This window comes from Carassius gibelio, chromosome A18 (assembly GCF_023724105.1).
Source record: "Carassius gibelio isolate Cgi1373 ecotype wild population from Czech Republic chromosome A18, carGib1.2-hapl.c, whole genome shotgun sequence".
NCBI lineage: Eukaryota > Metazoa > Chordata > Actinopteri > Cypriniformes > Cyprinidae > Carassius > Carassius gibelio.
In genome coordinates, this window is record NC_068388.1 from 25,241,663 (window position 1) to 25,263,453 (window position 21,791).

A 21,791-nucleotide genomic window follows, 5' to 3' on the forward strand; every position below is an offset into this window, starting at 1 on the left:
CCTGAACTCTGACACTTTCTTCTAACTGAACTGAAAAATGACATTGTAATCTTCTTTAGAGCTGAATTTGAAACATTTGAAACAAGTGTTATAAATAATTATATGAATTATAAATAATTTAGCTTGACTTGAACTTGCATTTTGTCATGTCATGTTGACTTTAAAGGTGCAGTATGAAATATTGTGGTTGAAATGGGTACTGCAGCCCAAATTAAATATATTGTTTTCTTCCCAATTTTAAATATATTGTTTCTCCCCCCGTTTATCCTATGTATTTAATATGTTATTAAATAATAAAAAAATAAAAAAAATTGTGAGGCTTTTTTTTTTTTATTTAACTCTAAAAGTTTAATGATACAAAAAAAAGAAAGAAAAAAAAAAGCCAATAAAATAACCACACTTTTATTGAAAGTAAAACAATAAAATTGGACAGAAAATATATTAATTTTAAATATCAATATATGATTGTTTCATGATTGAGTTCAATACAACATAATCAGATGTAACTTTTTTATTATTCTTATTTTCCAAATAATGTATAGCTACACAGCTATTACTCTCAGAGCATGTGAGCAGAGCATAGCGTCACAGGAGGGTCGCTTCGTTTTAAAGCTCTAATACGCAAAAGTGTCCACTTTGAGTGCTTTAAAGGGCATTTGATTTCAAACTTTTTTAAGGCAATTTGATATATTTTTTTATTTTTTTTTATTAGCACTTATTGATTTGTGACTAAACAAACAGTGGACCAGTTTACTCATCAGAATTAGTTAGTTACAATTTGCTTTTTTACAATTTACACAACATCGGTCAACTGACCAGTTGAAATCCACGGGCCACGTGTCTCCAGATAGGACTCAACTAAGAGAGCATGTTTATGGCTGTCAGCTCTTGCTAAATCAGACAGATGGTGGTAGTCCAACGGGTCGATGCATTAAGCATGAATTAAATGGAATCCACTCATACTGCTTCTGGTCATTCTGCCAACTTTTCTTCACTTTTGCCTCTTCTGGTGTGGTCAATATTGTTTTGATCCATTTTGGGGCAATATAAGACCAATATATGATGCATGATGGCATACGTTAGCTGCAAGTGTGAGAATGTGTTGGTGCCAGGGGCGTCAGACTGGGGGTAAGACCAGTACTGATTACCAGGGCCCCAAAGGAAGAGAGGGCCCTTGAAATGTCTGGAATATATTTTATTTTACCTGGATGTTTTCAGGACTGCCTATGCATAGGGCCCGGGATCTTGTGCAACGCCCCTGGTTGGTGCATTCATGTAAAGTCAGAAATATTGCATTTGATGGAGTTGAATGCATAGGAACGATGCCATGAAGTGGAAGGAGCGCAACTCTGGGTTTTCTTTAAGCCCAGGGTTTCTAAGTGGAGGACATGCAAACATGTCTGCTGCAGGGTCTTTATTAAAGAGTGTATTTATTAAAATTAATGAAATAATTAATATTGTAAACAGAAAACAATATCTAAGTTGCATGCACGGAATACCATAGTAATTATGATAGAATATATAATGATTCAATTTACAGCATCTTCATGAACATTTAATTCATTGTTTTAATGTACATTTTGTTGCACTCTTTATTCTTTATCTAGTCTATCTACTCGTTTCCTTTTAATTATTATAAAAAGCTGTCCTTCTATAGCATTAGCATTCACTATCATTTTTCTATTCTATATACTTATTTTCTTTTAATTATATATAAATGCATATAAGATGGTTAATAATGTGGTTAATACTGATGTGATCTAGTAAACTAATAAAAAAGCTTTTTCTTTGAGTTTGGCAGCAGGGCTGTGGTGTTTTTCTGGCCGTGGTTTGATCTCAGAAATGTGGCACAGCCCGGATCCGTCTTTAACCCTGTTTGTGTGTCAGTGGAGACACAGGAGCCCATCACACACTCAACTACACCACAATGTGCCTCAGGAACAATTCTGGCCATGCGTAAGCTCCGGTGTGGAATAATCTACGATTTTAAGGCCTTTTAAACTGTAGTCTCAGTGGTAGCAGTATTACATGTGAAGAGCACAGGATAAGCAGGGATGAACTGAACAGATTATATAATCTAGTACATAAAAAATTATTCAAAATAAATTCTGCTTTACAGCATTGTTCATCAAATAAATGCATCCTTGGTTAGCAGAAGATTTCTTTCTAAAATAAACAATAAACAAAATCTTAATGGTTTCTAACTTTTGACAGGTGTATATTTGAATAATTAGTGTCATTAGCTAATTAATAAACTCAATTCAGTGTCACACCAATTTACTATTTATTTGATAAGGAGCCATCTAATATAAGAATGAATGTACAGTTTCAGCGTCCCGAGCAGCCTGTTGGGTTTGATTTTGTGATAACAATGGAAATGATTATTTACTCTTAAATATTTGCTTCCATCTGAACTTGCCTTGAATCAGATTCAGTCCTTGAATCCATCTTGCAATAAAGACATTTCCAAAACATGATAAGAGCTCATCAGAACAGTCCTTGACAGTTCGTCATCGGCTTGTGTTTGTTCACAGGCTTTTTTATTTTATTTTCATGCCTATGATTAAAAACCTCCTCATGAGGCTCAGTTTACTCTTTGTTTGCACTGTGACATGTTATATGTCATATGGTCCTTTAATGTGTCTTCCTGTCTTTCAGATTGAAAGAAACATGTTGCAGCATAAAGGATGTTAATTAAATTAAGCGTATTTTCTAAAGAATGTAATGTAAAGTGTCCGTTTATCTACAGATTAATCACAATGACTAGTCTAAAGTTTTGATGTGAAGAAATACAATAATGTGAATGCTCTACTCTGGTACTTTTGACCAGGAATGACCTGCGTCCGCTGTATGGAGACTTGATCTTGATCATCTGCTGGAAATTAACTGTGAAATCGCTGCTTCTGCGTTTAATGGCCACTCAGTAGTAATTACAGAGGCCAGCCAGAGGTCATTCATAAAGCTGCATTAGATTATGTAAAACTATTTCTCTCTGTCTTTTAAAGTGTAGAGCTGAGAGGTAACCATTAGAATTTGCGTTCAACCCAGAAGGTACAAGGTTTAATAAAAAATAAAGGAACATCACGATTCATCTGGTCATGGATCAACAGAAGGATGCAGTCTGCTCTGAATGAGTGCAGTGCAGTTCAACAGTTATTTCTGCTGTCTGTAATCACAGAGCTGCTTCAGAGCGTGTTTGACCTCTTCTGTTGTTTCACACCGTAATTAAATGTAAATCAGGAGGCCATTTCTAAATAAACACAATTTGGGAGGATTACAATAATCTTTGTTGTTCTTTATTATATTCAAAACAGTTAACAGGTAAAACAATCAGTATAACATTATTTACCCGATTTCCATAAACAATCTAGGCAAACTATATGTGTGTGTGTGTGTGTGTGTGTGTGTGTGTGGGGGGAGGGGGGTGGCATGTTTTTGTGACATATCAGGACAAAACTCTGTATAATGACATGGGTATGACACAGGTATTACAAGGAGAGGGTGACGTATGAGGACATAACCCATGTCCCCATTTTTCAAAACGCTTATAAATCATACAGAATGAGTTTTTTTGAGAAAGTAAAAATGCACAAAGTTTCCTCTGAGGGTTAGGGTTAGGTGTAGGGTTGGTGTAGGGAGATATAATATACAGTTTGTACAGAATAAAAACCATTACACCTATGGGATGAACACACTTTACACAAAAACAAACGTGTGTGCGTGTTTGTGTGAGTAATCTTAACAAACAATATATTATAAAAAAAATAGGATTAAAGATAATATATGAGTTTGGACATCTAGTATGTTAACTGTAATATTAATTTTGTTAATTAACATTTATTTTTTCTTGATTTTGAATTTTCAAAACAGGTTAACATAGTAAAGCAATGGGTAAGCAATATTAACCCAGTTATATCTATTTCAGTTAGTTTTAACAATCACATAAAATTTAAATAATAAAAAAGTCTTCACAAACTGTATAGTATCTCAAAGATGTAGGATTCAAGTTACAGAAAACATATTTTCAGATTTTTTTTGTAAACATGACATAATTTGCCAAATCAGTAACAAACATTCATACTTTTATTTAGACTTTTGTCATTTATTGTGTTTTCATTCTTGTATGAAAAAAAGCTGCATGAAGATTATTCTGGAATGATCTGCTGAACTAACAGCAGGGATTCTTCACTCGTTGCCGTTGTGTCATCTTGACCTCTCCAAACCCTTTTATCTCCAGCCCCATACCTCACTTTTCTGTTTATTCACCCTCCTCAAGGCCCATCTGAACTTCTCGTCATAACAGAGACAGTGACTCAACAGACTTTTAAAAGCATTTGCCTAATAAGGTCTGTCTCACGTCAGGCTATCTCTGTGATAACCAGTCCAGCTTGATACTGTCCTCCTGTCTGCAACAAACACACTGGAACATTTAAGGGATAGTTCACCCAGGCAATTTAAATTTGCTGTTAATTTACTCACCCTAAAGTTTCAGTTCACCCAAAATGAAAATTAGCTCATAAATTACTCACCCTGAAGTCATGTTAGGTGCATATGACTTTCTTCTTAAATACGAAGCCAGTCAGAGTTATTTTAAAAAGCGTCTTTGATCTTTCAAGCTGTTTGATGACACTCGAGTGTTGCACTGCATCGGTCCATAACAAGTTTAATAGAAAGCATCCATTACAAAAAAAGTGTCTCACACAGCTCGTTTTGTGCTTCTAATTAGCAGTGTTGGGGAAAGATACTTTTAAAAGTAATGCATTACAATATTGCATTACTCCCTAATGGGTAACACCTATTAGTTACTTGTCAGCATCCATATTACTAGATTATTAGCCATGTATTAGTGCTAATTAAGAACATATTAATGGCTTATTCTACTTGACCTTATTCTACATCCCTAATCTTACCCAATACCTAAACCTAACAACTACCTTACAGACTATTAATAAGCAGCAAATTAAGAATGTATTGAGAGAAATGTCGTAGTTAATAGTTAACAAGTGTTACCTATTCTAAAGTGTTATGATACTTTTTATGGAAAGTAATGCGTTACATTACTTTTGTGTTACATTCACGTTACTTTTTAAAAATGAGCAGGGCTTGAAGTTCTAATTAAATAGCAAATGTAAAAGCCCTTTCACACAAAAACAAAGTGTAGTGAATAAACCTCAAGCTGAAGGAAAAGTTCACATCTGTACAGTAGAACACAGGAGAAGAAGGTTCAACACTCTTCTGCAATATATATATATATATATATATATATATATATATATATAGCCTATATATATATATAAACAATGATTTGCGCTATTGTTTATCTAAAGCCATTTTTGCTTATTAGTATGGTTGAACTGGATCATCAAAGGTCAGAAACAAAGACATTAGTTCATAAAATGGGATTAGATACATTTGTGTTTTTTAACATATTTAATTTTTGCAGGTTTGCAACATATTGCATCAGTTGTAATTTATTTTGATGAATACTAAATCTGTTTTTTGGGAGTGGAATGAATTAATACACATTCACAGCTCCAACCTGTCCTCCAACCAATACGCTCGTTTAGGTCGTTTGTCCAAATCCCTGAAATACGACCCATCAGAGCATATACTAGATTTGTGCCCCTATCGGCAAAAGGTCATTTTCATATTAATGTTTTGTACTCTTTTATTTGCACTCTGGTTTGCGTTTCGTGTATCTCAGTTGGTAGATTATTGCGTTATACCTTGACATGTAATCATGCTATCATGGGTTCGACCCCAGGGAATGGACGTGCATGTAAAATGTGTATGCTCAATAAATCATAATTTAGCATGATTTCTGTGAGGGTTAGGTTTAGGGGTGGGGTTAGGTGTGGTCCTTCGAAACGAATAAGCCACCTAGTAAAAGATGTACGAAATACTGTGAGATCGGTGTAAAAAGCCCATGCATTTCATTTAAATAAACGTGTGTTTTGATTGGTAATGACGTTATATGTCATTTCATGACGACAGACACAACGCGATACTGTGATTATTTTTACGCCCACTAGAGACCACTTTACTTTCAAACATAAATATAGGTCGTAATAAGGTGCTTGCACAAACGACTTATATGGTCGTTTTTTGTTGGAGGACAGAATCCATTCACATTTACTCTAGAACTACATCATGTTCACACAGCGCACACAACACTTCTGTACTTCCGATTTCTCAACATAGGGACAGGAGACTTGTCAGTCAATAAATGGGAAAACAAAGTAACGATGGTGCTATTTAATAAAAAAACTATAATAATAAAGTAACCAAAATATTTTCTTGTAAATTAAAAAGTAATGCTCTCTACAGCTCTTTCTGACCTATCAAAAAAGGACTACATCATCTGACCAATCACAGTAGTGAGGTCTCACGGAGAGGAGGGGTTTAGAGAGACTGATTCTTTGAACTGCTTCACATGAGGCGTTTACGAATCATTTAGAAATGAGGTCAACTTAAATCTATTTTCTGAGAAAATTAAGGTGTTTTTTGACCTTACATGCATGTTAACCTGTTTTAGGAGACTCATAAAACAATATTAGCAGCCTTTAAAATGGCATAATGGGGCACTTTAAGATGTTTATGATTTAGAATGCATGTAAAACTGGCATCTTAACATACACGGATGCTTTCCAGATAAAGTGAGCTTTAAAAGACATCTTGCAGATGTACCTGTGTTATTTGGGTATACAGGCAACACGAAATCAATACCTGTGGCACCTGATGATATATTGTAGCCTCATGAAGTGAAATGAACAGTCTGTGCACGAAACTGAAAATTATTTACAACAATATAATGAGTCAGCATACATGGCCATATTTCTCTTGCAAAATTTCCTATTTTAGAGCAACTATAAATGTGACAACAACTGTATAATGTTGTTTTATTGATAGGTTCAAGTTGTGCATTGTTGTTTATTCAACATTAATGTAATTTTTTTCTTATATCTAATTACAGTCTCTAAATACAGAAAGTGAATGCTGACTTTAAATCACAAGAATGGCTTCAAAGAGAAATCCCCTTTGAAATGGATTCAAAGAAGCTTTTCATGACAGGACAATGAACATCCTTCAGATTTATGGACACAAATGTGAAGCTGAGAAGCTCCCAAAAGTCATCTTATTATTCAGGATGTTCTTTTAAGAAATGCTGCTCTTTGAGTGTCGTCCAAAACAAACTCTCATTGCCACGTTCATCTTCTCTATCTTCTGTGTTTAGGAGTGTTGGTCACGTTGACAGACGTCGTTAAGTTACCCAGAAGACGTAGTTTCCCAGAAGGTCTCCACATGGTGTGGCGCTGAATCACCAGGTTTGGTTTACTGGACTTCCTTCCATGAATCGCTCACCATATACAAAAAAGGGCCTCCTTTGCTTCTCTCAGGCACTTTGGGATATGGATCAAACTTTGTTATGCACTTGTAGCAAGAATCCATGTTTATTAAGCCTTTGGCAGGCAGTCTCTGGCAAAAACATTCACAGCAACATAGCTCTTGTCAAGATTACAAGAGAAAAAAATCTATTTTATTAGTTACATAAGCATGCAAGAATTAAAGTTTAATTTCCAAAAGACAAATCTAATATCATATTCAGTGCAGACAGAGCAGATAGGGCTGATAAGAAAAGTGAAACTGGGTTTACAAAAAACTCTGAACATCATCAGTAACAAAACAAGGCATCATATAATCTGAACTCTGGAAGCAGTCTTTTCAATGTGGTAGATTAACTTCAAGAGCTCCTTTTCAATGCTGTTTTGCCATAAAAAAAAAACAAAAAAAAACAACCCAATTGACTGATCCAGTGAAAGAAGCTCAAGCTCTTGATCTGTGCTTACGTGAGAGAACAGATGCTCTTCATGGCTGTCTGATATGGGAATCAAAAACAGATGAGACTGACACACATTCGGATTTCATCTGAGTAATGTATAGAGCAGACAGAGAGAAAATCAGAGTGCAGAGATCAACAGAACTGATGAACATAGGCTCTAGCTGCCTACAAAGACAGTATTTTAAGGTGTCATATGCGTGTTATGTTTGTGTATGTATGTATATATATATATAGATATAGATAGATAGATAGATAGATAGATAGATAGATAGATAGATAGATAGATAGATAGATAGATAGATAGAAATAGGAAATATAAATGTAACTACTTAAACTTCTTGAAAAACATGTATCAGCTATATTAGTTATAGAGTTATTAATTAATAAATTAATTAATTAACTTATTTTCCATTGTTGTTGCCAATTGCAATACCATCTGCACCAATCATTAAAATTAAATTACAATTAAAATGTACTTTAAAGTTAAAAATTTAATTTGGCATTATTATAAAGTGAACTCTTTAAAAGTGTTAAGAAACAGTCATGAACGTGTCTGTCTTTAAGGACAATTAAGTAGACTTTTACTTCATTGGTATTATTGTATCTGCAAGTACAGTTTTTTCCCTCTTTTTTTATTTTATTTTATTTTATTTTTTTACTTTTAACATTTGAAGTACACTACACATCCAATACAATTAAGCACACCTTGTTTTTACTTTTTTTCAGGTAAGCTGTTCCAAATAGGTAATTATGTCACTGAGATCCAGTTGAGAAGTTTTGTTGAAGATTCACACAACCATTCGAGATGAACACGCACTGGATCACACAGACAAAAGTTGGCGAAATGAAAAGGCTCTGCGAGAGAAAGAGGGAGGCTGCGAGTGAGTGATGCAGGCCAGCCGCAAGAAGGAATGCATCTGCCAAAGAATGACAGAAAGCGAGGGAAACGCAGAGGAGGAGACAGGGTGGAAAGAGGGAGGGAATAGAGAAGTGTGTGTGTGTGAAGCATGCATGTGTGTGTGTGGCATGGTTGTTGAATGAGTGGGCCTTGTGTAGCTGCTTTCTGCTCTAGAGCCACTTGTCAGAGCAGAGTGTGTCTGTGAGTGTGTTCACACATGTTTGTGGGAGACAGACGACTGGCCACCGCTGCAACTGCACACCATTTCTCAAACTCAGCACAAGCCACCTTTGTATGCAGACACGTCTGAGCTTTCTGCTGTGCGATGAGAGGAATGACAGTGTGGAGAGCTCATTACATTCTCTCTCAGAGTGTGTTTCTGGTGGTCCTCCTGATCTCTCAACAGGGCAATGCCCACCCACAGTGCCTGGACTACAAGCCTCCGTTCCAGCCTCCGGAGCCCCTGCTCTTCTGCAAGGAGTACGCCAAATTCGGATGCTGTGACTTAGACAGGGATAACCAAATATCCCAGCACTTCTATCAGATCATGGACTACTTCGATCAGACTGGGTTCTTGGCCTGTGGGAAGTACATCCGCAGCATACTTTGCCAGGTGAGTCTCGGGTCAGGATGATTTTTTTCTTTGCTACTTTAAAGGGGGGGTGAAATGCCATTTCATGCATACTGAGTTTTTTACACTGTTTAAGAGTAGGATTCCCATGTTAAACATGGACAAAGTTTCAAAAATTAAGTTGTACGTTTGAAGGAGTATTTTTGTTCCAAAAAAACCTCTTCCGGTTTGTCACAAGTTTCGGAAAGTTTTTTTCGAGTATGGCTCTGTGTGACGTTAGATGGAGCGGAATTTCTTTATATGGGTCCTGAGGCACTTCTGTCGGAAGAGAGCACGCTCCCGTATAGCAGAGCACTGAGAGCACAACAGACTTCACTGATCAGAGCGAGAGCGTCGCCAAATGTCACAAAAGAAGTGTGTTTTTGGTTGCCAGGGCAAGACAACCCTGCACAGATTACCAAAAGAGAAACAGCATTAAGGGACCAGTGGATGGAGTTTATTTTTACAGAGCATCAACGGAGTTGTGCAAGTGTTTTTGTTTGTTCCCTGGATTTCGGATTGCACATCGTTTATTTCTTAAGGATAATGCAGTCCCAACGGAAAAGGGTCACGATCGTGTGTTGGAACCGCAGGCGGTAAGTAAAACTGCTTCAAATATCTCTGTGTTGTTAACTTAGCTAACAGCGCGTAAGCACATCAAGTAAACAACATGCGATGTTGTCATCAAACTGCACTTTCCACATGTACAGCTTAAAAAAAAAAAAAAAGACGACATAAAGTGGAACTTAGTCATTTTCCAAAACCGCTAAGCAAATATATACAGTTTCAGTACATACCACATAGCATACCGCCTTTGCTGATGCTGCTCTTGTTAAATTTCAGCCTCTGGATCTGTGTCACAGAAACCTAAAAGCCTACTGGTGCTCGTGATTCTTTAGCTCCGCCCACACGTCACGCCTCTAGGCGCTCGTGTTTTTCCGGGAAAAATCGGTACAGACTATCTTTCTCTTATAAATATAATAAAAATAAAGACTTTTTGGAGTTATGAAGGATGCAGAACTACTCTATAGGTACTCAAGATTAACAGGATATTGAGTGAAAACGAGCATTTCACCCCCCCTTTAAGAAATTCTCAATTAAAATGGCTTAAATCAATGGAGAGGGCTGTTCAACTGTATTTTATTTTAAAGGCACATTCCACCTAAAAGGTCTATATCTGGTGTCCACTCCTTGTGATCGTTTATGTTAATTTATTTTGTGTTCATCCTGGTGGATGTGTCTTACATTGCTTGTGTTATATATGCAAGTTTACCCCCCCCCAAAAAAAAAATAAAAAATAAAAATAAAATAATAATAATAATAAAAAATAAAAAATGATAAAATAATCATTTACTCACCCTCATGTTGATACAAATGTTCTGAAATATTATATTTTGAAGGATGTTGGTGAGCAAACAGTTAACGGTAACCACTGACTTCCATAGTATGAAATATTCTGAAAATACTATGGAAGTCAATGGCTACCATCAACCATTTGGTTACCAACATTCTAAAAAATATTTTATTTCGCGTTTAACAAAAGAAAGGAACTTGTGTGCATTTGGTAGAATTTGAGGGTGAGTAAATGAGGAAAGTTTTTATTTTTGGGTGAACTGTCTCTTTAACTTTAACCCAATACATTCTATTATATTCTATTATATTTATTGATTATTTAATTATATGAATTGTATTATTAAATAAATAACATAAAATTATTAATTAAATATTCATAAATATGTGATATATTATCTTAATTATTCAGTTTGTTAGTAAATGATGAGCTTTTGTAACAGAGTGTGCCTCATTCAGCAGTGTTTATACAGACAAGGTTACATCATGTGTGAGTTATATTATTTTTGTTTTGACCATGCTTTTAGAAGGCTGGATGACTTCTGAATTTGTAATGAGCTATTTTAGTGATGATGACTTCAGTTTAAATGCAAGATATTACTAGCTTTGGTAATTTTGTGTGAATTGTACTCTTCAGTCTTAAAAATAAACCTTTAAAAAATTCAGTTTATATGTGTTTTTTTTTTTTTCTGATTTGTGTCAACAAACTATACATAAAACCATACAATTCCCTTTTGGGGCCAACCAAAATGAGCATCCAAATTATAGTTACATACTAGGTTCATCATCACAACTTTAAGGCTGCCGGAATTGAACGATGATAATTTAGCATATGGTTTTGAGATTGCAGGGAGATTGTGGTTGGCGAAGGAAACACCTGATTTATTTGACTACTTAGTGGTGAAACTGAGCTCAATGATTGTTTTTGTTGGGACATTTATCCCAGATACAGGGAGCTGCTTGTGTTCCCCAACCTGCAGAGAAGCAAAATATATGCTCCCTCTCTAATTAGGCATATCGTATTCCTGAGGAAAGGTCAGGGCAGCAAAGATATTGAAGAAAGAGAGAAAGAAAGCGCAGTGAATAGGCTAAATATTCATTATGCGTCTGTTTTGAATCTGAATCATTCCTAGAGTGCTGATGCTAATATCAGCAGGACTGGAACCTTGTGTTTTTGCTTTATAGACTTTCACCAGTAGATGGCAACAAGTGGTTGTCATCATTCAGCATTTAATATGCTGATTTATTTAGGATTAAAATTAAATAACTGAATTATTCCCTCTCAACTGATTCATTCAAAAATATGCATCCTTCCTGGATCGAAACAGGTGACTGTCTTCATGTGAAGGCAATTCAAGCCAAGTCTGTTTTATTGTCAATTCTTCCACATGCACAGTACATGCATACAGAGAATTGAAATTGAGTTACTCTCAGACTCTTGGTGCATACAGATAACACTAACAGTAGAACATTAAATACAGAAAAAAATATATAAAGTGCAACTATACAAATAGCTCATGTAAAAAGAAAGCTTGGTAAAGCAGCACAAGGCGCACGGCAGATAGAGTGCAAACCAGTGAAGTAAACAAACAGTGCAGATACAATGATTGTAGTGCAAAGAGCTTATTCAATCTGTTTAAAGTGTCAAAAATCTCAGAGAGCAGTTCTTATTTAAACTGACAGAAGAGGTAGCTGAATTAGGTCAGTTAAATGCTGAATGCGGTAGTGAGCAAATCAATGCTGCACAAAGTGTCTGGTGCAGGTACCAGTGTGTAGTGGGAGCTGGGGGGTCTGGGGGATGACTGCGGTTCAGAGGAGGTCGGGAGGGAGTACAGCTTATACCACATACTTTATAAAGAGGTTATAAATGTGTGACGGTGTTCATTCAGCAGGGAGATGGTGCTGTCACAGGTCTGTATTCTCTGCCACAGGCTCCAAGTGTCTCTTCTGTCGCTGAAATGATGGACCATCCTCCTGGACTACTGAATCTTAGCCTCTCTGATGCTGCGGGATAGGTTGGCCATAGCTGTCCTCAGGGCCACCTAATCTTCAGCTCTGTCTGCTGCTCACTGATGTGCTGGTACAGTTCATTTAGTGCCTCACTACCGTTGTTGTTATTGGAGCTGGGAGGAATGCATACAGCAATGAGCAGTATGGCTGTATATTCCCTCAGTAGATAGAACAGCCAGCACTTAATAATCAGAAACTCCACTAGTGGTGAGCAGTGTTTGCAGACCACAACAGCATCGCGGCACCATGCATCATTAATGTAAAAACAAAGCCGTGAACACAGAAACACAACAGTCTCTTAGAGTCCTCTGAGTTGAGCATAGTAATTGATTGTAGTCCAGTTTATTTTCCAAAGAGCATACGTTAGCCAGTATGATGGTGGGGATAGCTGGCTTGTGCGTGTTAGCTATTAGCTGTTAGCCTAGCTCAGATACCTCTTCTGCTTGCTCTCACGCAGCTTGTGGTGCCTCCGCTGTGGATCTTGTATGGTGCTGCCATCTTGTATAACAATGACAGAGTCAATTAATTGTTCACTCAGACGATTCATTCAACAGTTCTGAATCATTCAGGAATATACTGCAACTAAACTACTGTGTGTTGCTTAGAGAACTTTGCAGACCAAAAAATGCATATATTGAATCATTCACCCAAACAGTTCATTCTAAATCACTGATTCATTCCTGATTGCAACAGGTGACTGTCTTACGAGTGAGTCATTCAGTTGATTTGTGCAACTATTATGATTTGTTCAGGAACGTAATGCCACTACTGTGTGCTACTTGGACATTTTGGTGGACCAAATATATGAATAAAAGTTTGGTTGTAATTCAGAGGCTGCAGAGTATTCTTGCTCATGTTATTGCTTCAACATACAGTGGACTTTTTCGATGTATATATATTGGATCGATGGACTTTTTTGATGAATATATATTCATATTCTCAGATAGACCAGCATTTTGGACAAACCCTTGTCCTCCCTTTAGGTTTGTTTTGTGGTTTTTGAGAACCAAAACCAGACAGAAGTGGTAGAAATGTTTGTTTCAAGAGGCATTTCCTATAAAAGCTGTTAAAATAATGATTCAACAGAGACAAGTTTTAAATCTGTAAACTCATAATTGCCTAATGAGTGACAGGCACAGACAAATGGGTTTTGAGGCCCAGTGGAGTGGAGCAAATATGCTGATGAGCGAAACCCTGCAGGGACCGTCTGTTGAACAAAACACATGAGGAGTTTGTTATCAACAGATATTGTGATCTCCTACAGAGTCGGTATGGAGGACAAAAATGTACAGCACATCTGAAGAAAAGAGAGGATGGGAATGGGTGCTTTTCCCAGCATTGTTCAACACAAGTATTCACTTGGCATTGCACTCGGAAGTGTTTACTATAAATCTTACTTTACTAAAGTGTTTCTTGCATGTGAAACAGTAGTTTAAACACACACAGTGCAACACATCAGCTCACATTATATGATATCCATGAAGAAAAATAAGTCTTTTGATAGATATTTGAGCATAATATTTTGAACCATCCCATCAGAAATCTTGACCCGTGACCTACGGTGTTTTATTAAGCCTGAAAACTAAAGACAAATGTAGTTTCCTTGGCATAGACACTCAGTCCTACTCATTTCAGCTCTTTTTGCAAGTTTTTGAATTTTATTTTTTTAGCTAGTGTTCCTGTAGCTCAAGTGGTAGAGCATTGTGTTGGCAAGCGCAAGGTTGGGGGTTTGATTCCCGGGAACACATGATAGGTAAAAACTGATAGCCTGAATGCACTGTAAGTCGCTTTGGATAAAAGCGTCTGCTAAATGCATACATTTATTTAATTTACATTTATTTTTTCTCTTTGCTAACAGGATATTACATAACGTTGTGTGTTGTTTATGAAATGCTGGACTGCTTTATTCCATGTAACCCCTCTTAATAGGTCTATATTTTGTTTGAATTACAGTCAAACATAATTAGAGAGCACTGAAACATTATTAATTTACATTTTGGCCACAGTATAACGCCTGTGATGTGTTACGAGTGAGTAAGCCCATTGATCCAAGCCACTTCCAGGTCCATTATTTGTTTAATGCCATTATAGTAATCTCGGATGACTTCCAGGCCTGAGCTGGCAGTATCATTGCCAAGGCTGGCTCAGTCCTCTGATGGGTGTGGTGTTGTGGTTAAGACATAATGAGGGCTTAGTTAGTCCAAAAAGTTCAAGAGTTGCTGTATTTATAGCTCAAACGATCATCAGCTGCTGCTGGATTGAATCCTGGGATCCCGGCTGTAGAGAAGACGTGCAGAATGCCACGTTTGCCAGACTATGAGAAGGAGAAAAGCAGAAAGGCTTACACAGCAAATATGTTTCAGATTAATATGTTATGAAAGGAAAAATTGATGACGGGTCCTCGAATTATTAGAAAAATAATGCACACTCCTGAGATGTGCATTATTAGTTCAACAGCCTTATTCTTATTAATGTGCTTATACTACGGTTACCACACCTCAAGACATCGTTCAGATTAGATATTTCAAGGGATTCGTCTGGTTTTTGTACTTAAATCGCTATTGTGAGTAGGATTACTTCTTCCGCATCTCATCCAACGCCTCTTTTGCTGGTTCCAAAACGTAATTTTAAAGCTGGTAACTTGAGCCGTTGATAGCATTCTAATGCACTTATTAATTAAGTTATTAGAAAGAGAGAGAAAGAGAGAGAGAGAGAGAGAGAGAGAGAGAGAGAGAGAGAGAGAGAGAGAGAGAGAGAGAGAGAGAGAGCTTGCGGTCAAGATAGCTGCCTGGAATTATGTTTGTGCATTTCCCAGAAAATAATTGCACGCCTCACAATGTTCGTCAGCCAATCAGATTCAAGCATTCAACGGCCCCGTAGTTTACTGATGATAGAAGCAAGTCTTTGTTCATGGGTCAGTCATGACAAGATGTTTTTATGGATCTATTAATTGATTAAAAATGTATAATAAATTAAAAATGCATCTCATACACAATTAAAAATGAAGGATCTTTATTTGCTTTATCTTAATTTGTTCTTTATAGCACAACACGTGTTTTTAGTGAGTAATAAATGTTCTTCACATTAAGCAAACATGGTTCTGTTTACAGAAAGGTTCTATATACATGTCAGGTTTATCAACTTTATAATATATAAATATTAAATATATATTCACACATATCCTTTAAGGTGTGTAAAAAAAAAAAATTGAAGATGTAATTGAAATTAACTAATTGAATATAGTATATTTCTAAGACCTTTGTGCATGCATAAAAAAAAAAAAAAAAAGATTTTACATTTTTTTATATAATTGACTGTCATTAACACTTTATAGCTTTAGTTATCTTTATAGTTGTCATCCTTAAAGGGATAGCTCGCCCAAAAATGAAAACTTTATCCTTTTCTCAGCATCAAATATTCCAAACCTGTATGAATTTCTTTCTTCACATTATTTTATTAAAAACAAAATGTTGACAAACAAACAGTTTCTGACCCCCACTGACTTCAATAATAACAAACTGAGACAGATTCAGTCCAGAAGAACTGTGGCAATGTCTCCAAGACGCTTCAAGAAACCTGCAAAGCTATCTTGAAAAACAATGCACAAGTTCACCTAGCTCAAAAGATAGTTTGAGAGCATTTCAAGGTCACGTAACACTGTTGAACCAATGTCCTTGCTTTGATTTGTTTGTTTCAGGAGTGCTCTCCGTACGCAGCGCATCTGTACGACGCAGAAGACGCAAACACCCCGATGCGGGAGCTTCCCGGCCTCTGCGGAAACTACTGCCAGGATTTCTGGCTTCACTGCCGTTACACTCTCAGCCTTCTGATCAATAACAACCAAACGTATGCTATCGAAGAAGACCGGAGCAAGTTCTGCAAGTATCTTGAGCTGAAAGATCCCGAGTACTGTTACCCAAACGTCCTCTCTGTAATGATAGGCATTCTATTGAGTAACCACAAGGTGGCAGTATAGCCTTTCCTTCTGTGTGATGCTTATGTTGTAGATAGACGAACAAGCAGACAGAAAGTTGTTGGACATACCATGTTGAGGATGTCTATAAAATAAAAATATAGCTTGCTGCTCATAGAAGCTAGCAGCACAAATGTTCATGCGTGACTTCTTGAATAACAGAAGGCCGAACATTACATGGTACCAGGACTGGGGTCAGGAAAAGAACTGATGCAAGATGGACGCAGTAAAACCACCAACTCCGCTGAAAATGACGGGGAATGTGGATGCGAACTGGCGAACCTTCAAGCAACAATTTCAGCTCTACATTGCCGCGGTTGGAGTTGATCGTCGGGCGGAAGAAAGAAAAATAGCCCTTTTGCTAACCATTGCAGGAGCGGAGGCTATTGAAGTATTCAACACCTTTGTGTATAATGAACCCGACGATAAAGACAAGTTTGACGAGGTCCTAAAGAAGTTTGATGAACACTGTCTTTCGAAAAAAAATGAAACATACGAGAGATATGTATTTCGTTCTCGTCTCCAACAGCCTGGTGAGTCGTTTGATAATTATCTCACCGATCTCAAAATAAAAGCTCAGTCCTGCAACTTTGGTGATCTAAAAAACTCAATGATAAGGGATCAGATTGTTTATGGGACAAATGAAAAGAAGCTAAGAGAAAAGCTGTTGAGGGAAGCGGATCTCACACTGGCAAGTGCAATAAAAATATGTCAAGCTAATGAGCTGGCAAAGCAACATGCTCTTACTTTTCAAGCGGTGCCATATGACCAAGAAAGCGAGTCCGTGAATGTAGTGAAAATGAAAGGAAAATCACAGTTCAAGTTCAAACAAAAAGACAAAAAGAGAGACGATGATAAAACACAGTTTGACTGTAAGAAGTGTGGTGAAACGCACAGACCGAGACAATGCCCTGCATTTGGAAAAACATGTGCAAAGTGTAAAAAGCAAAATCACTATGCGAAAATGTGTCATACCAGAAAAAAAATACACATAGTGCAGGATGACCCAGATGACAGTGATGATTTGAGCGAGACATTTTTCATCAAAATGGTGTCGTGTGAGAAAAGCTACGTACAGCCCCAAAATGCAAGTGACACAGAGCATGCTGTACGTGCAGTAAAAGATGATAAATGGACTGCACCTCTGTTAGTCAATGGGACACTAGTAACCTTCAAAATTGACACCGGAGCCAAAGCCAACTTGATCAATGAAAATGATCTGAAAGCTCTTGAAGAGAAACCAAAAAGAGTTGCAGACAAGACAATGTCATTAAAAGCATACAACAATCAGCCAATAAAAACTATGGGTAGTTGTAGGCTCAAATTGACTGCAAAAGGCAGACAACACCACTTGATGTTTACAATAGTGCCAAGTGGACACGAGTCGATCCTTGGAGACAAAGCATCTGAAGATCTTGGACTAGTCAAGAGGATCTACCAGATCAACAGTAATAACATAAAAATAGACAATCAAATCAAAATGCTGTCACAAAGCGAAGGTAGTACAAGTATTGTGAACAAATACGCGACTGTCTTTAAAGGACATGGTACACTACCTTACACTTACAAAATACAGCTCAAGGAAGATGCTAAACCTGTAGTGCATGCCCCAAGGAGAGTGCCAGCACCTCTTAAAGCAGGACTTAAAAAGGAACTGAACAGAATGACACAGATGGGAGTCATCGAGCGAGTGGAAGAGCCCACAGACTGGGTAAATTCCATCACATGTGTTAAAAAAAGAAACTCCCCTGAGTTACGTGTCTGCCTAGATCCTAAAGATTTGAATGAAAATATTAAAAGAGAACATTATCAAATCCCAAAGAGAGAAGAAATTCTGAGTGACATGGCCGGTGCAAAGTACTTCAGCAAATTAGACGCCTCGCATGGATTTTGGCAGCTGAAACTGGACCCAGAAAGCAGCAGGTACACCACCTTTAACACACCATTTGGGCGTTACTGTTTTCTGAGGCTTCCATTTGGCATCAAGTCAGCGCCAGAGATCTTTCACAGAGCTATGGAGTCAATCATAGAGGGTCTGGAAGGAACACGAGTGTACATTGATGACATAGTTGTCTGGGGAAACACAAAACAACAACATGATGAGAGACTTGAGAAGCTGTTACAGAGAGTGAAAAAGTATGGACTAAAACTAAAAAGAGAGAAATGTCTTGTTGGAGTGACAGAAATGACATTCTTAGGAGACAAGCTCACAGCAAACGGCGTGCTTCCAGACAAAACAAAAGTGCAAGCCATACTGAATATGCCAGCTCCAACTGATAAAAAAGGAGTTTTGCGAGCAATGGGGATGGTAAACTTTCTGGGTAAGTTCATTCCCAACCTCTCCTCAAAAACGAAATGCCTCAGAGAACTGCTGCATCACAACGTTGCATTTGAGTGGACCACAAAACATGAAAAAGAATGGAAAGAACTGAAGAGAACTGTGACTGCTGAACCAGTTTTAACCTACTTTGATCCAACAAAACCAACCAAAGTCTCCACTGATGCATCAAAAGACGGACTAGGAGCCGTATTGCTACAAATGAATGAAGAAAAATGGCAACCTGTAGCATATGCATCAAGATCGATGACTGAGACTGAAAAACGCTATGCTCAGATTGAGAAGGAGACGCTGGGCCTAGTGTTTGGGTGTGGGAAATTTCACACTTATGTTTATGGACTGCCCACATTCACAGCAGAAACTGATCATAAACCACTCATATCAATCCGTAAAAAGAATCTCAATGACATGTCGCCCAGAATCCAACGTATGATGATGACATTGCAGCGCTATGACTTTGACCTAATATACACGCCAGGTAAATACATAGTGCTTGCTGACACACTTTCTAGAGCACCAGAACTCAACAGTGGCACAGCTGAGAACACCGCAGCAGAAGATATTGAAATACACATCAACATGGTCACTGCCTCACTGCCTGCATCAGACACCATACTGCAGCAGATTGTTAAAGAGACAGCAAAAGACTCCATGTTACACAAAGTGTCTCACTGTGTAAACAACGGCTGGTCAAAAGGAGTTTGCCCACAGTTTTTCCCGGTGCGGGCAGAGCTGTGTATGTCAAAAGGACTCCTGCTGAGAAAGAACAGGATTGTTATCCCACAGACCATGCGCAAGGACATGCTTCAACGTCTTCATGAAGGACACCTGGGAGTGGAAAAATGTAAGAGAAGAGCACGTGAAGCCATCTACTGGCCAGGTATCAACAAAGACATAGAGGAAATGATTGAGAAATGTGACATCTGCCTCAGACACCACTACAAACAAGTCAAGGAGCCAATGCTGGTGGCTGACCTTCCCACTGCCCCTTGGCAAAAGGTGGGCACAGATTTATTTCATCTGTATGGCAAGGATTATCTTCTTGTTATAGACTATTACTCGAACTACCCTGAGATTGCGCAACTCTCCAGCACCACCGCACAGTCTGTTATAGTGCACATGAAAGGGTTCTTTGCCAGACACGGAATCCCACAATGTGTTGTGAGTGACAACGGTCCGCAGTATGACTGTGGAGAGTTTAAAGAGTTTGCGAAGTACTACGGATTCAAGCATGTTACCTCAAGCCCATTGTACCCACAAGCCAATGGTCAGGCTGAAAAGGGAGTACAAATTGTTAAGAGACTACTGAAGAAAGCCAAGGACGGTAAGACTGATCCTCACCTTGCTTTACTTAGCTACAGAGCTGCACCTCTGGAGTGTGGAGCGTCCCCTGCTGAGCTGCTTATGTGTCGCAAGCTCCGCACCACGCTACCACAATTGCAACCAGGACGAGACAATAACAACTGGATTAACAACAAAAAGAGACTCAAAATCAGACAAAAAATGGCCTATGACAGAGCTACAAAAAGTCTGGAACCTCTTTGTGAAAAGGACACTGTGAGAATCGAGGGACCTAATTGCTGGGACAGAAAAGCGACCGTGCTCAGTGAAGTCGGACCTAGATCTTACGTTGTGGAAACAGAGGATGGACAAAAAGTGAGGAGAAACAGGAGGAGTCTGTTAAAGACTCATGAGGACACTGACAAACACGGTGAAACTGAATCTGAAAAACAAAATGATACACCGAATGCACACCAAGCTGAGCCTAATACCACAGCCTCTCAAATGACTGAACCAATCAGAAGGTCTACTAGACCTAGAAAACCACCTGAGAGACTTATTGAAAAAGTATAATGCTTTACATTGTTGTTTAGAGTAGAGTGCCTTGTTATTGTTAACATTTTGACTTTTTGCATGTTCGTAAGGCTTTATTACAAGCAAAGTTAAAAGTTAAGTTAAAAAAAAAAAAGAGCTGTTTAGTTAACCTTTGTTTTATAACTTTGGAAAGGGGATGTAATGATAGGCATTCTATTGAGTAACCACAAGGTGGCAGTATAGCCTTTCCTTCTGTGTGATGCTTATGTTGTAGATAGACGAACAAGCAGACAGAAAGTTGTTGGACATACCATGTTGAGGATGTCTATAAAATAAAAATATAGCTTGCTGCTCATAGAAGCTAGCAGCACAAATGTTCATGCGTGACTTCTTGAATAACAGAAGGCCGAACATTACACTCTCCAACGCCGAGCTCAACGCCAACCTGGGAGACGTGAAGGCGGACACGGAGGGATGCATTCAGTTATGTCTGGAAGAAGTGGCCAATGGGCTTCGCAATCCTGTGGCGATGGTACACGCCAATGACGGCACGCACCGCTTCTTCGTGGCGGAGCAGCTGGGTTACGTGTGGACTTACTTGGCCAACGGTTCCCGGATCGACAGGCCCTTCCTGAACCTGACCAGAGCGGTTCTGACCTCACCGTGGGCCGGAGATGAGCGAGGGTTCCTCTGCATCGCACTTCACCCGCGATTCACAACGGTCAAAAAGGCCTATGTTTACTACTCGGTGTCTGTGAAGAAGCAGGAGAAGATTCGCATTAGTGAGTTTCTCGTGTCTGATTCGGATGTGAATATGCTGGATCACTCCTCAGAAAGGTGAGAGAGATATCAGATATTCACATGCAAAAAAAAAAAAAAAAAATCAAACACTCTCAGAGAGAAACTGCCGTACATTTATATATATTCTCTATGGGAGTGTTTATTTTATTTAATTTT

The 21,791-nt window shown here is 38.0% G+C and overlaps 1 protein-coding gene across 1 annotated transcript in view; it reads left to right on the forward strand.

Annotated features, from left to right (window-relative positions):
• Positions 1 to 8,879: 8,879 nt before the first annotated feature.
• si:ch211-136a13.1 (HHIP-like protein 1) overlaps positions 8,880 to 21,791 on the forward strand; it is a 20,531-nt gene continuing 7,619 nt past the window's right edge. Inside the window, exons 1-4 of the mRNA XM_052531388.1 lie at positions 8,880 to 9,351; positions 16,406 to 16,639; positions 17,118 to 17,126; positions 21,268 to 21,671. Of these exons, the coding sequence (XP_052387348.1) occupies positions 9,064 to 9,351; positions 16,406 to 16,639; positions 17,118 to 17,126; positions 21,268 to 21,671 (935 nt within the window). The 5' untranslated portion in view covers positions 8,880 to 9,063. The remainder of the gene's footprint in view (positions 9,352 to 16,405; positions 16,640 to 17,117; positions 17,127 to 21,267; positions 21,672 to 21,791) is intronic.